The sequence below is a fragment of the Triticum urartu genome, chromosome 1A (assembly GCF_056163025.1).
Source record: "Triticum urartu cultivar PI428250 chromosome 1A, HENAU_Tu73, whole genome shotgun sequence".
Lineage (NCBI taxonomy): Eukaryota > Viridiplantae > Streptophyta > Magnoliopsida > Poales > Poaceae > Triticum > Triticum urartu.
In genome coordinates this window covers 51,801,482-51,815,643 of record NC_141873.1, presented here as the reverse complement: position 1 = coordinate 51,815,643, position 14,162 = coordinate 51,801,482, and the positions used below count along the sequence as shown (strand labels likewise).

General features: G+C 44.7%; 2 protein-coding genes and 1 long non-coding RNA gene across 3 annotated transcripts; 1 reads left to right on the top strand and 2 right to left on the bottom strand.

The window, feature by feature from the left end:
- Positions 1-4,381: 4,381 nt before the first annotated feature.
- Positions 4,382-5,147, bottom strand: LOC147989933 (uncharacterized). The gene is made up of 2 exons (XM_087519229.1): positions 4,752-5,147; positions 4,382-4,587 (listed from the first exon to the last, which is right to left on the bottom strand). The coding sequence occupies exons 1-2, from the start codon at positions 5,047-5,049 to the stop codon at positions 4,562-4,564; spliced, it is 324 nt and encodes a 107-aa protein (XP_087375355.1). The 5' UTR covers positions 5,050-5,147; the 3' UTR covers positions 4,382-4,561.
- A 736-nt stretch (positions 5,148-5,883) lies between these two features.
- Positions 5,884-10,949, top strand: LOC147989932 (uncharacterized). Its single transcript, XM_087519182.1, has 2 exons — positions 5,884-6,460; positions 10,560-10,949. The coding sequence occupies exons 1-2, from the start codon at positions 5,884-5,886 to the stop codon at positions 10,835-10,837; spliced, it is 855 nt and encodes a 284-aa protein (XP_087375308.1). The 3' UTR covers positions 10,838-10,949.
- A 2,632-nt stretch (positions 10,950-13,581) lies between these two features.
- Positions 13,582-14,093, bottom strand: LOC147989931 (uncharacterized). Its single transcript, XR_015601761.1, has 2 exons — positions 13,980-14,093; positions 13,582-13,897 (listed from the first exon to the last, which is right to left on the bottom strand). It is a non-coding gene; the product is annotated as an uncharacterized LOC147989931 (long non-coding RNA).
- Between the last annotated feature and the right edge of the window lie 69 nt (positions 14,094-14,162).

The following is a 14,162-nucleotide window of genomic DNA, read 5'->3' as shown; positions in this document are numbered from 1 at the left end:
TACGATGGATGAAGGAAGGATGGAAGAGCCTAAGCTGAGGGATGCCCCGGCATCCCAAGCTATTATCCAAAAATGAGCAACCAACTAAGCTTGGGGATGCCCCCGAGTGGCATCCCCGCTTTCTTCCAACGATCATCGGTATTTTACTTGAAACTATATTTTTATTCGTCACATGATATGTTTTTTGCTTGGAGCATCTTGTATGATATGAGTCTTTGCTTGTTTTATTTTGTGTTTTAAGTCATCAATCCTTGCTGGACACATCTATTAGAGAGAGCCAAAATTATGTCATGACTTGTTAGAATTGCTCTCTATACTTCACTTAAATTTTTTATGAGCTAGGACTTGCTCTAGTGCTTCACTTATATCTTTTTGAGCATGGTGTGCTTAGTATTTTTGAAGAAATTCTCTCTTGCTTCACTTAAATTATTTTGAGAGAAAGAAAAATTTATTATGCTCATGATCTTCACTTATATTTGTTTGAGCTTATGAAAAGCAACACATGAAAATTAGTCCCAAAGTGATAGATATCCAAGAAGGATAAAGAAAAAAATGTCATGAAGATCATTGGACAAAATAAACTTGATTCTTAGGAATAGTTTTGAGATATGATGATTTGATATGTGAGTTATGTTGATGAGCAATTGTGCTCTAGTAAGAATATTGGTGTTAAGGTTTGTGATTCCCTATGCATGCACGAAAGTCAATAATCATGCAATGAAAATTATATCCTACTTGTGGTGCATTATTCGGTGTTAATTATGCTTAATGCTTGCTTATGAGATTATCTGTTTCTTAGTTGGTCACTTCCCAATCTTTTGCTAGCCTTCATTTTGCACTAAGTATGATCACTACTTGTGCATCCAAAAACCTTTAACCCAGTTTTGCCACATGAGTCCACTATATCTACCTATATGTGGTATTCTTTTCTTGTTCTAAGCAAGTTTGCATGTGCCATCTCTAATTTTCAAAATAAACTTCTCTTTTGTGTGTTTGTTTCGCTCGCGGAGCGGTGAGGGGTGGCTAATATTTTCCATGCTAGATATGTTATTCTCAAGATGAGTGTTTATTCACTTGTCATTACACGAGAGTAAAGCAAAGGTATTAGGGATGCCCAGTCCCGAAATGCAAAAATGAATTTACTTTATGTTGTCAAATAATAAATTCCTTAGAAAGTGTTGGTATGGAGGGCACCCGTGGATACGGTTAGCCATGGAAAGTGAAAGTTATGGTGGAAAAAGGAATAATCTTTATTTTCTGTTTGGGAACCGCCTATGATATATCTATGCATGGAAAGTATTGGGAACTATTAGTTGGTGGGATGGGTACACCTCCCAAAATGTATATATCTCTAAGTTTTTCGCTTTGAGCTCTGGCGCCTCTACAAATCCCTACTTCCCTCTGCGAAGGGCCTTTCTTCTACTTTATGCAATTTTTATTTTTGAATTTGAGTCTCCAGCTTCTCTTATAAAAAGCACCAACTAGGAGGCAATATGATCATACTTAAGTATTGGGTGTAGCTAATATTCGAGTGTGTTTCATGAATGGATCAATGTTTGATCATGATGGGCTAGGGATAACTTATTTTAGCGTTGATATTTTGAAAGACATGGTTGCTTGTTGATATGCTTGAGTATCTAAATTATTATGTCAAAACTAGACTATTGCTTTGAATCGCATAAAAAGTCCAAATGTCCATGCTATAAAGAAAAGAATATGATATGACATGTTAAACAGCACTCCACATCAAAAAATTTATTTTTATCACTTACCTACTCGAGGACGAGTAGGAGTTAAGCTTGGGGATGCTGGTACATCTCCAACGTATCTATAATTTTTTATTGTTCCATGTTGTTATATTATCAATTTTGGATGTTTTATAATCATTTTATAGTCATTTTATATCATTTTTGGTACTAAACTATTGACATAGTGCCAAGTGCCAGTTCCTGTTTTTCCATGTTTTTTACATCGCAAAAAATCAATATCAGACGGAGTCCAAATGCCACAAAACTTTATGGAGGTTTTTTATGGACCAGAAGGAACATGTTGGGGGTGCTCGCCATGTCGTCTCACGGACAGGAGGGCCGGGCCGAGGACCCTCATGGCGATTAATTACTAGGATTCTTTGGGCAGCCCATGACATATACAATGGATATTCCACAAGACTTGGCGCACAGGACGAGGACTCTTCTAAATCCTAGGCCTCCGGTACATTATATAAACCGAGGCCAGGATAGTCAATAGATCATTACAACTTAGATCATTAGATCTACAAAGAGGTTCATTCACACATACGATCTCGAGGTAGATCAACATGTACTCTATACCCCATCCACAATCAATACAGCAAAGCAAGACAAAGGGTTTTACCTCTTTAAGAGGGCCCGAACCTGAGTAAATACCGTGTCCATTCTTTGTCATGTTACCATCGTACCAAGATCACCAGCTTGGGACCCCTACCCGATATCTACCGGGTTTAGCACCATCACATGTGTATCTTCGACCAACGGTATGGTCTTCCATAGTTTCAATCCTAATGGTATTGGACCATCTTCGGGACCTGCAACATATACACCAACAATAATGAAGTGGACAAAAGAACAGACAAGATAAACATACTATTTACCCCAAGCTGGCATAGCAATACAAACATTGACTTCTGGAGCCGTCCTCTATGCACATTGACATGTAGTGACAACTACTTAGCACTGTGAGTGTAAATAGCCAGTTCTAGGAAAATGGTCGCATCCAACTAGCTATCAACAACACCCTTATTGGCTCTCACATTCAGCTAGCAATCCTAGATGCATGCATAATTGTTTCTCATGTCCATTGTTTTATTTTTAGGGAACAATCTGGCCCATCTTAGGCCACTCGATATGCACCAGGAATATTTTGGCCCTCAAGTTCTCTGGCCCTGATTTGGATGTCGTTCTCAATCTTCTCAGTTGCTTCCCCTTCTTGGAAAAGTTCTATGTCATTGTAAGTGCTCATTTTTGTTTGCCTTAAATGTTGAAATAAATTCTTGATTCTCATTTATATATTCTAGTCTAGTTAGCAACTGCCTATTTAACATGTATCTGGCATTTCCCAATGAGAGGAGTATTTGAAGGCAAAGATGAAGAACTTGCATCCTCAGTCTGACCCACTACTAAATCCAGTGAAATGCCTTGAGAACCATCTCAAAGTAATGGTGTTGAAGAATTACAAAGGTGGTGAGAAAGAAGTTGGCTTTTCCAATTTCTTTGTTTTGAATGCGAGAGTGGTGAAGGAAATCAACTTAACATGATTGCCATCGATGAGAATTGGATGATTGATCAACTCAGGCTGCTACAAGTAGAAACTAGAGCTTCTCAAGTCGCGCGGTTGAAATTCAAAAATGGTTATTCTCCCTAGCAGACCTATGTGTATACAAGTGATGTATCATAGACCCTTTTAGTTGTTATTTTCCAAAAGGGGTCGACCCTCTTTCAGAGAAAGCATATGTGTGCTCTGTCAATTGCCTATCCTAATGAAGACTTCTTTTGCAGATTACGTTGATAGCTGATGATGTTGTGTGTGTCTTCTATTAGAAAGAAGTCGCGCATCTGCGCCGAGGACAACAGACTATGGTCCTTCTGTTTCTCATCTTCTGTAATTAGGGCTACTTTGGTAGCCTGGTGTGATACCTTTGGTCCACCTTTAACTATTTTTTTGTCCTTAACTCTCCTCCTCCCTCTTGTATATCTATGCATGTTCTAACTGTTTCTATATTAATGTTCCCTTAGTCACAGAGACGAAAAGTAGAACCTTCTTGCCCAAATTTGTGATATACATGTCATAGAAAAGTCCTACCCGAGCATCCCACCTAGTCCCACGCGGTGTCTACGTGGAAATCATCAAGCCCAAGCCAATGAAAATCTAAGATTAAGCTAAAGAAGAATAAGCTAAAAAGAACCTTAAGGGAGCCTAGCTGCTAGTTGAAATACTTCGTGTGATAAAAAGCTGGTAGTGTATACATTGTACAAAGCAGACGTTGCACGCATTGCAAAATCCAAGTAAACCGTTACAATCGAACTACACCAGATTTGTGTGTGAAATCATATATACAACTAACTGAATATGCCATTTATCTTTCTCATCCCCTTCCCCATGAGTCTCCTCACTTTTAGCAAAGTAAGTTGTATTTGGAGCTTTGCATCAGCCAGGGTCCAGGAATAAGAGTTACTAAGATGAAAAATTGGTTGAGCTCAGCCATAGATGAACCCATTAACTTTGGATATAAAAAGCACATGAAAGTTGTTGCTTTAACAACATTAATTTCTTCTAATATCCTTGATCCCTTCACCTGCAATGAGCCGTAAATAGAACCAAAAATATTGTGTATGAACAAACATAATTTAGACAATTTGAGGAGAAGACTTTATTAGTTTCACAAACGTTCTCACACAGAGTGATTAACATAAACTATTATGAGTAAAACCTCACGAATTACAAATGTGAAAGGGAAGCTCTTGTGAGGCCACACACATATAATGTAAAAGCCAATGCTTCTCCTCCCGCGGCTAAACTAGAATCGCTACGCCAGAGGAGGAAATGTGTAACCTGCAAGACCATTCAATTTGACCCAACATATGATCAGAATAGCGCAAGAAGCATATAAAATGCATAACTAAAATCAAAGCCGTGTGACTCCAAAGAATAATAAATATCAAAACTGCATGTATGAAATGCCGATCATCGTAATTCCCTTAATATATTTCACTTACTTCCGCACTTGTAGCCGTGTGGGAATGGCTTCTTGCAGAAATTGGCAACGTAGGCAACCTTCTCCATACACCATATCTTCTCTTTCTCCTTGGTGACACCAGCACAAAGACATGGGATGTTTGCCTTCTGCCACACGATGCAGCATGCGTCCGACGGATCTAGCTTCGGGTTTGCTGGCCATTTTTGATACTTAGCACACTCCTTGATCATGGCCTGTCGGTCACCCTCACATTCGTCAGCCGACACGGCTACCGCAATAGTGAGGATCATGAAACATAAGCACATGAGTTTCGCCATGGCTATGGCTTTTGTATCTCCTACACTAGAGCCTTCTCTATCCCTTTGATATTAGAATCGTACAATATAGGGTTTGTGTGGCTTCTGTGAATGTGTGGGATACATGACTTCGCTAGCTATGTCTTGGTATATATGGCCTTCTTTGAGATGATGATACAGACGCATACACTAGTTGTATATCATGAAGATATAGCACCGTGTCAGGCAATTAATGTATACATTAATTATACGTCTAGGTGTTGGAATAAGCCACAGCGTGTGTGATCGGGCTCGTCGGGTGCGCGCGGGACGGGTGGGACACACTGGTGCCGTCGGGCTCGTCGGGCTTGTCGAGCGCGTCGGTGACGTGCGGGACGTGCGAGACGTGCGGGACGCAGAAGCGTGGCGTATGTGTGTGTAGCGTGTATACACTCGAGTCTGGCACGTAGAGCAGGGCGTTGGCAAGTGTGCCGGCCAAGTTTGCTTGATGCGTGTGAGTTAGTTAGCTGATTGTTAGCAGTGACCGGTGGAGATGGCCGCGTCGTGCGCGTAGCGCGCATGTAGTGCGCATGGCCGGGCTGGTGGATTGCATGCAGGGTAGCTAGCTAGGCGGTGTGCGTACGTGCGCACAAGGAAACGTGGGCGCTGCGTTGTTGTGCCACTACAAAGCCATGACCATGACTGTATTTGTTGAGGAGAGTTTTTGGGGCTCTGGGAAAAGTAACGGGGCTGTGAAGCCAGGTGAAACTCCATTATACTGTGTGCTCCTTCTTCTTCTATCTCCATCCATCAGTGTGAGAGAGCGGTTCCAACAATTGATATACAGAGCTTTGGTTCGGGCGATCACCAGCGACCATGGCGCTCGTCCCACACGGCGGCGGCGCGGGCGGATCGGCAATGATGGCGATGCCTTTGCTGACCGCGGACAACTACATGGTCTGGGCCATCAAGGCGCAGGCGATCCTCGACGTCCACACCGTATGGGAGGCGGTGGCACCGGGCGACGCGGCGGTGAACGCGTGGAAGGACAAGATGGCGCGCGCGTTGCTTCTCGGGGCGTTGCCGAAGGATGTGCTGCCGCAGGTGTCGACGAAGCTCACCGCCAGGGAGGTATGGGACTCCCTGAAGGTGAGGTTCGTCGGCGCTGATCGGGTCCGCGCGGCGAGGCTGGGGACGCTGCATGGCGAATTCGACCGGATGAAGATGGCGGACGGCGAGGAGCTCGACGTGTACGGCGGGAGGCTCGCGGCGATGGCGGCGAGGTATGCCAACCTCGGGGAGACGCTGGGCGACGCGGCACTTGTCAAGAAGTTGCTGGATACGGTGCCGGATCGCCTCTTCCCCGTCGTCGCCGGCATCGAGCAGTTCCACAACGTGACGACGATGGCGTTCGACGAAGCGCTCGGGCGGCTGCGTGCGTTCGACGAGCGGGTTCAGTGTGACACTCCAAAATTTTTATTTGGTTTTTCAGCAAAAACTTTGTTGGTTTTTGTAAAGAGGCCATTTAAAAATTTTCCAGAAAACCTTCCTCTTAAAAACTTCTTTGGCAAGGATTTTATTTTTGTATCTTCTTCAAACTATGGTGTTTGATCATTTAAAACTCTTTCTCTGATGGTTCCCTTCTCAAAGTATATTTTTGGAAATTATTCTTTTTCTTATAAAAAGAACTCTGTGAATGTTGAGGTTTTTCTTATCTTGAAACCACCCATGGTTTTACCATGTCTCCTATAGTAAATCTTCTCAAAATCCCTCCCTCCACCTTTGAACAATCTAAATTCTCTGTCTCAACAAGTCCAAACAAGTTTTGGATTTTATTTCAATTATTTTATCTCTCAAATCATTTCTGCCAATTATTTTGAGCCTGAGTGATTTTCAAAGCAAGTACCTCATTGCCTTTGAGTTTTTATCTCAAACCAACTCCCCTGGATAGTCCTTAGTACCCACAACCTAGAACCATCTTGATCCACTCTTCTTCTTTTCAAAAATTTCAAATTTCACTCACTGCAAGTTTGGACCAGATTTGACAAATTTGGTGAAATTCATATCTACACTTCTCCAAAAATTCCACAAAAATTCAGGCAGCCTCCTGGTGCAATGAGAGGCCACCCCACCAAGTTTCAGCTCAAGGAAAAATCCCTACATGCCTAGATCATTCTGTCGAACACCTTGCACGCACTGTTTCTGTTCATCTTCAGTTAAGTTCAGAGATTCAGTGTCGATCTTCGTCAGAAATTCAGTCACATGCTCACAGTGCACTTGGCACGTTGCTCACGGCCTAGCTTGCTTGTCCGGAGCCTCACACGCGCGCTTGGCAGGTTCCTGGCGTCAGTGGCATCCTGGCCCGCCTGCGCCGGCGTGTCTTGCGGCGGCCGAACCACCGTAGCGGCCGACAGGGAGCAGAACGGCGGCATAACGCCGTTCGGCGCCGCCCAAACCCCCTGGTGGCTCCGCGTGGCCATTTCCTCGCCAGCGCACGCATGCAGCACCGTCGCCGTGGTGCGGCACGCACAAAGCGCGCTCCCTGCCGCCGACGGGCCCGCGCCGCCCCGTTCCGTCGAGCTCCCCCTAAGCAACCAAATCCCGCTGAAGTTAGCACCTAAATGGAACCAGGGTACATCCACGACGACGCTCAACCTCTGAACCTTCCCAACCAAGCATTGTACCGCCGTAATCCATCGCCGGAGAACTTCGTTCACGGCCACCGCCTCGGATCGCCTATAAAAGGGGACCCCGAGCTCACCCTCGAGCACGGACCACCACTGCATCTCACCAAAGCCCCGCCAGGCCACTAGGAGGACCTCGAGGAGGTCTCCTCCCCCGACTCTGGCCGCCCCGTTCCGCCTCGGCCTCCGTTTCGATTCGCTCCGGTGAGGCCGTCCCGGCGCCCAAACCTCGTCAGTACCCTCCTCGAGCAACCAGAGAGCTAACCCCCACTTCAATTCGATCCTTGTAGCCCTCCTCGGCGAGCTCCATCAACGCCCGAACCACCGTCCGCCGAAGCAAGGGCCGCCGTCGACGTGGTGCTCGCCGGCGACCACCACCACCTCCCACAGACGCGGAATGGCGCCCTGAACACGGAGGTACTCTCCGATCTCCCTGCCTCACCGTGGATCGCCGCCGGCGACCACCACGGCTCTCGGGCACCGTCGAGCTCTGCCGCCTTTTTTAAAAATTCAAACCTGACGGGCGGGACCCGCCTGTCAGCCTCTCTGTCCTTTCTAAGCGAACCGTTTTCTGAAAACGTCTTCTGCCAAATGCGTTTTCCCGCTGGGCCGGCGTATTCTTTATCGAATCGTTTTCTGTTTTTATAAGTTAGCCCCTGGGAACTTTCTGTTTCATTACAGATGAGTCCCTGGACTAAAACCCTTATAACTTTTTAACAGAAAAGTATTTTCGATTGATTCTTTTTCTGTTCTCCTTAAAATTTTGTCTAGTTTTTTATCAGATTTATTTGAAAAATATTTGGAATAATTTTGTGCACCTCACGGTATTTACGTTAGCGCGTATGTTTCTTTATACCGTAGATACCGAAGGAGGTGACGGGACCGCGAACTTCACCGAGCTAGGCTCCGACTACTCTGAACCAGGCAAGCATGTTTGAACTTTTGATATGATGATTGTTTTGGCATGTTTGCATTAAGTAGTTTCATGGCATGTTGATGAGCATACCGACGAATGTCATGTTACCTGCAACGATGAGGCAAGTGAGTTTCGAAAATCCATAAGTGGATGGATGTGAGTATGCATGGCCATGTGTTGGCATGAGGATGGGTAAGATGGCAGTGTTGTAGCATGCCAGTCTTATGCCAGACTATATGACTTCAGTGTCAACCCGTATCGGTCCAGTTCCTTCCATTCTTCCTTTCCTGTACTACCACATGTTTTCCGCAAGGAATATGGCTTAGTAAGTTGCAAACCGCTTTCCTGGTACACACCAAAAGGAGAGGCCGTGATGATGGTTCCATGGCCCTGGATTAAAGCCAGTCATCCGGTCAGGGGGCATGGGTGTTTCCGGTTGGGACCGAGAGGGGGGCACCCCTTAGAGCGCGCGTATATAAATTTGATCCCATGCTATTCGAGATTGTGATCTCCCCGTCTCAAAAGTTTTTCTTGGACGATGTCTAGGGTGAATCCCGGCATCGAGAGGTAGGATGGGTGTGTACTGGTTAGCTGTGTTTTCTTCTGAAATACCGTAAACGGAACTAGTCCTTCGTGACTACGGAAATCCGTTGGCTATGGGAAAATTTTTCGTACAAACTCTGCAGAGTCATATATTCCTTTGAATCATCTATTCCATGTCCAAGTTCGGTATTATCTTATCCTGACAAATGCCAGTTTTGATGACAGAGACTCCGGTGAATCACATGAGTGCTAAGTCCGGTTAAATGTTTATTCCTGTGGATGGACTAACCCGTTTATTCTCATGAATTGAATATTTATTATGAGTATTATTTACTTGTGAATAAAAGCCCTCTCTGTGATGTCGCTCAGACGTCCGACTGTGGCATTGTTATTATTTACTTTCAATAAAAGCCCTTTCTGTGATGTCGCTCAGACGTCCGACTGTGGCATTGTTATATTTTACTTTCAATGAAAGCCCTTTCTGCGATGTCGCTCAGATGTCCGACTGTGGCATTTCTTTTAAAGCCCTTTATGTGGCGTCGCTCAGACGCCCGACTGTGGCAATTCCTTTTAAAGCCCTTTATGTGGCGTCGCTCAGACGCCCGACTATGGCATTTCTTTTAAAGCCCTTTATGTGGCGTCGCTCAGATGCCCGACTGTGGCATTTCTTTTAAAGCCCTTTATGTGGTGTTGCCTAGACGCCCGACTGTGTCGTGCTTTATTTATTTATCTTCCTATTGAGGTGTCGCTTCAGACACCCGATTGGGTTTACAGTTATTTTGTTGGGTTTTCGAGCGGACTACCGCCGACCCCCTTTTTACCTGTCTTGTTTTTACGAATTAATGTGCCACTATTAAAATACTCATGATGCATCCATGCATGCATTTGTTATATCTTACGTCCGAACTGTCTTGCGAGTATTTTCAAAGTACTCACCTGGCTTGTTGATTTGGCCAGATGCTGACGAAGGTGATCTCATGGATGAAGAATTTGATAGCGAGTCCGACGCCTAGAGGAATCCCAGTCAGTCTCGTGCGACCCTGGATTTGGTCACTGTATTATATCCGCTTCCGCTACCAAATAAATTCATCGAGCCTCACCTCGACGCTCGATGAGATGCCAGTTTTAGAGTCATGTATCTCACTCCCCGCTGTGTTTTTCCACCACCACCCTATCCTCGAGTCAGTAGTATGCCTCCACACCGCTGTGCCATATCCGCCATTATGTATAATTATTGGCGTGCTTGTAATAATTTGGTTGAGCAACCGTAGCTCGACCCTGTAATATATTTTATGCTACTGGCTTATTGTATCAAGAATTTGTCTACCAGTAAGAAGGATTTTTCTCATACTGGACTCAAAAGATTGGTTTCTCAACAAAAAAATTTTATTGGAAAACCGGTCGTGACATTCGGCACCGTGGACAAGACGGCGGCGAGCGCGGAGGTGAGCAGCTGCTCATGACGGCGGCACAGTGGGCAGCATGGGAGCGTCGACACGGCGGTGCTCGGGACGACGACGACGGGCGCAGCATGGCGTCGGGGAGCGGTGGCAACAGGCGCAGGCGCTGCTACAAGTGCGGGGAGCACGGGCACTTCCGGCGCGAGTGCCCGCAGCTGCGGAAAGGACCGGCGGCGGAGCATGCACTCTTGGCAGTCGCCAACGTCGACGATGACGAACTCCTCTAGGCCGTGGCTTAAGGGGTGTGTGTTGGAATAAGCCACGGCGTGTGTGATCGGGCTCGTCGGGCGCGTCGGGTGCGCGCGGGACGGGCGGGACACACTGGTGCCGTCGGGCTTGTCGGGCGCGTCGGTGACATGCGGGACGGGCGGGACGTACGGGACGCAGAAGCGTGGCGTATGTGTGTGTAGCGTGTATACACTCGAGTCTGGCACGTAGAGCAGGGCGTTGGCAAAGTGTGCCGGCCAAGTTTGCTTGATGCGTGTGAGTTAGTTAGCTGATTTTAGCAGTGAGCGGTGGAGATGGCCGCGTCGTGCGCGTAGCACGCATGTAGTGCGCATGGCCAGGTTGATGGATTGCATGCAGGGTAGCTAGCTAGGCGGCGTGCGTACATGCGCACAAGGAAACGTGGGCGCTGCGTTGTTGTGCCACTACAAAGCCATGACCACGAGTGTATTTGTTGAGGAGAGTTTTTGGGGCTCTGGGAAAAGTAACGGGGTTGTGAAGCCGGGTGAAACTCCATTGTATTGTGTGCTCCTTCTTCTATCTCCATCTATCAGTGTGAGAGAGCGGTTCCAACAGAGGCTACATCATACATTAGTTATATATATGTTGAAGATACGATATTTTTATCAAATAATGAATGTGTACATTAACTTTATATCTACCGGCTAGACCTGTAAGATATGAAATAGCACCAAACAATAAATGTGTACATTAACTTCATATTGACACGTTTTACACACATTAGTTGTATATATGATATATCTCGAAGATATGGCATTGCATGAAAAGAATGAATGTGTACATTAGTTGCATATCTACACGCTACAACAATACATTATTATATATATCTTGAAGATATGGTATTGCATCAAAAAAATGAATGTGTACATTAATTGCACATCTACGGGCGTACAACATTACATTAATTATATATATCTTGAAGATATATTACTGCATCAAAAAAGAAATGTGTACATTAATTGCACATCTACGGGCTACAACATTAGATTAATTATTTTAACTTTTTAAGATATGGTACTGCATCAAAAAATAAATGTATACATTAGTTGCACATCTACAAGCTACAACATAAACCGCAAATTGCTACAATATTGCATCGCACTTTGGAAATATGCATTGAATTCTATATATCACACTAGTATAAGACACTGGACATGTACATTAATGGACCTGTATCTCAGAAAAAATAAGGTTGAACTCAGGAGGGGAGCTTCTGAGGGGACAGCGCAACCCGCTTACGAGGCCTAATAAATCTGTAATTGTTGGCCCATGTGAGACAATTTTTTTTATTTTGCCAGTGCTATTACTTTGGCTTATCAATTGGCCCCGTCTTACTTCCATGCCGCTCTCCGCTGCTGATTGAGCCCACGTATCTTTTTTCTATCGGGGTACCTATTTGTATACTATTAGATGATCCCTACGCATTGCCGTGGAAAATTTGCTAAAGGTAATACATAAAGTGGTACTTAAAACAAGTAAAACTATTTGCAAACAAGTGTTCTCATCATGCTCGCTTGCACCAAGGGAAGATGGGAGGCGTGGCTGGAAGGTAGAGCGTCGAACTCCAACAAGACAGTTGGAGAAGAACTGGACATCTCTTTGGAGAGTCCAAGTGCCATCAAAGATCAGGGTATTTTTGTGGTGGCTTGCCAAGCACTCACTTCTCATGGCAAAATCATGCCACTCCCTCCGTACTCCATAGTGAGAGTAAAGTAGATGATAACATCACACATAACTAGGTAAAATAGATGATAGATGATGTGGCAAGAAATTAATGAGGAAAAAGAGGCATATGGTAACATTGTATGTTATTCATACTATGAGTAACATCACACATACCAAAACAAGATGAGTCTATAACCTAATAAATGGAGTATTGCATGACACCATACATATGTTACTCCTCGTTATGCAGGTAGTAACATAGACTAGAAACATATGCATGTTACTAAAGTTACTCCTCACTATGGGTAGTCTAAGTCATCTTACGTTGTGCATCAGGACCAAAACGAAGGGAAAACAAGAGAGCGTAATGTTCATTAGCTAATTAATACCATTGCATGCAATGAATTAACCACTACATGCCGTGGTAGGTAGTCTCAACTCATTAAAAACATACACGCCCCACATCTCTTATTGGTTGATTCATTTATTCATGTCAAGAAATAAGAAATAAGGTGAGAGTTAATGCACCACCCCTGAGTGTTTTGAGACTATATGGTTTTCGTAAAATGACTAATGCATCGATACGGAGGAAGTAGTTCATAGGAATGCATGTTACACGAGATGCAAGATACACAGTCACATGGATTCCTCAAGGGTAAGGCATTCCTGTCTGGAGTGCACAATGTCAGTGTGCGTATGGGCTGTGGCTGACGAGTACGTGACCAAACTATTGCAGAACCGACGAGAACCCCATAAACTGGAATGACCTTTTACTCTGATTGATCACTTGAAACATGAAGAATAGGGTGAAAGTGCTTGACAGTGTGGGCGATCTGGTATGCGTGATTTGGTGGGTTGACGACTGCTCAGTGGCAAAGAACTTGAATTGTTGTAGGAGAGGATGTTATTGCGGTCACATCGTCTTAGAGATTGAAGAACGAGCTAAATTGTTCCAGGAAGCCTAGTACATTCCCCTTGACTGTCGACCGTCATTTGTGGCTGAGAACCACCTCAAGTGCATTGCATCCCATATAACATTCTAGATAGATTAAGAGTGTGCTTTCCTTGATAAAAATACCAGCCATTGTTGTGCAAACAAACTCTGAAGATACATACGGTAATGTAATGCCAGCCATTGAATGGCAGCTCAGACCAACAATGTTTGCACCAAGAGAAGAGAGCCAACACAGGAAAAATGACGTTTCAGTGGGCAGAGACCAAAACCTATTGGTGCTGGACCAAGTGTGTTTCACAACAATGTTTCAGTAGTCAGGCAATAAGTTTTACGGCTTCTGTTCTAGAGACGAGTGTATCTTCAACAAATGGCACGGTCTTCCATACTTTCAATCCTACTGATGCTGGACTGTCTTCAGGACCTGACATATACAGCAACAATGAAGCAACTGAAAGGACAAGGTAAGCAAACAGTTATTACCCAAGCTGGAAATATATACAGACCTTGACTTCTGGAGTTGTCCTCTATACAAACTGACATGTAGTGAGAACTATTTAGCTCCGTGAGTGTAAACAGCCAGTTCTCAGACAGATGGTCACAACCAGGCCTGGAAGCATTCGATGTCTGACAGATCCAACAAGAGTCAAGGCAGTCGATTAAAATTGATTTATTGCTAAGTTGCAACA

Excerpts from the sequence above, each read along its gene's own strand:
- LOC147989933 (XM_087519229.1), bottom strand. The coding sequence starts at position 5,049 with ATGGCGAAACTCATGTGCTTATGTTTCATGATCCTCACTATTGCGGTA. Across the intron at positions 4,588-4,751 it reads ACACGGCTACAAGTGCGGAA|GTTACACATTTCCTCCTCTG; the intron begins GTAAGTGAAATA and ends ATGGTCTTGCAG.
- LOC147989932 (XM_087519182.1), top strand. The coding sequence starts at position 5,884 with ATGGCGCTCGTCCCACACGGCGGCGGCGCGGGCGGATCGGCAATGATG. Across the intron at positions 6,461-10,559 it reads GCGTGCGTTCGACGAGCGGG|TTCGGCACCGTGGACAAGAC; the intron begins TTCAGTGTGACA and ends CCGGTCGTGACA.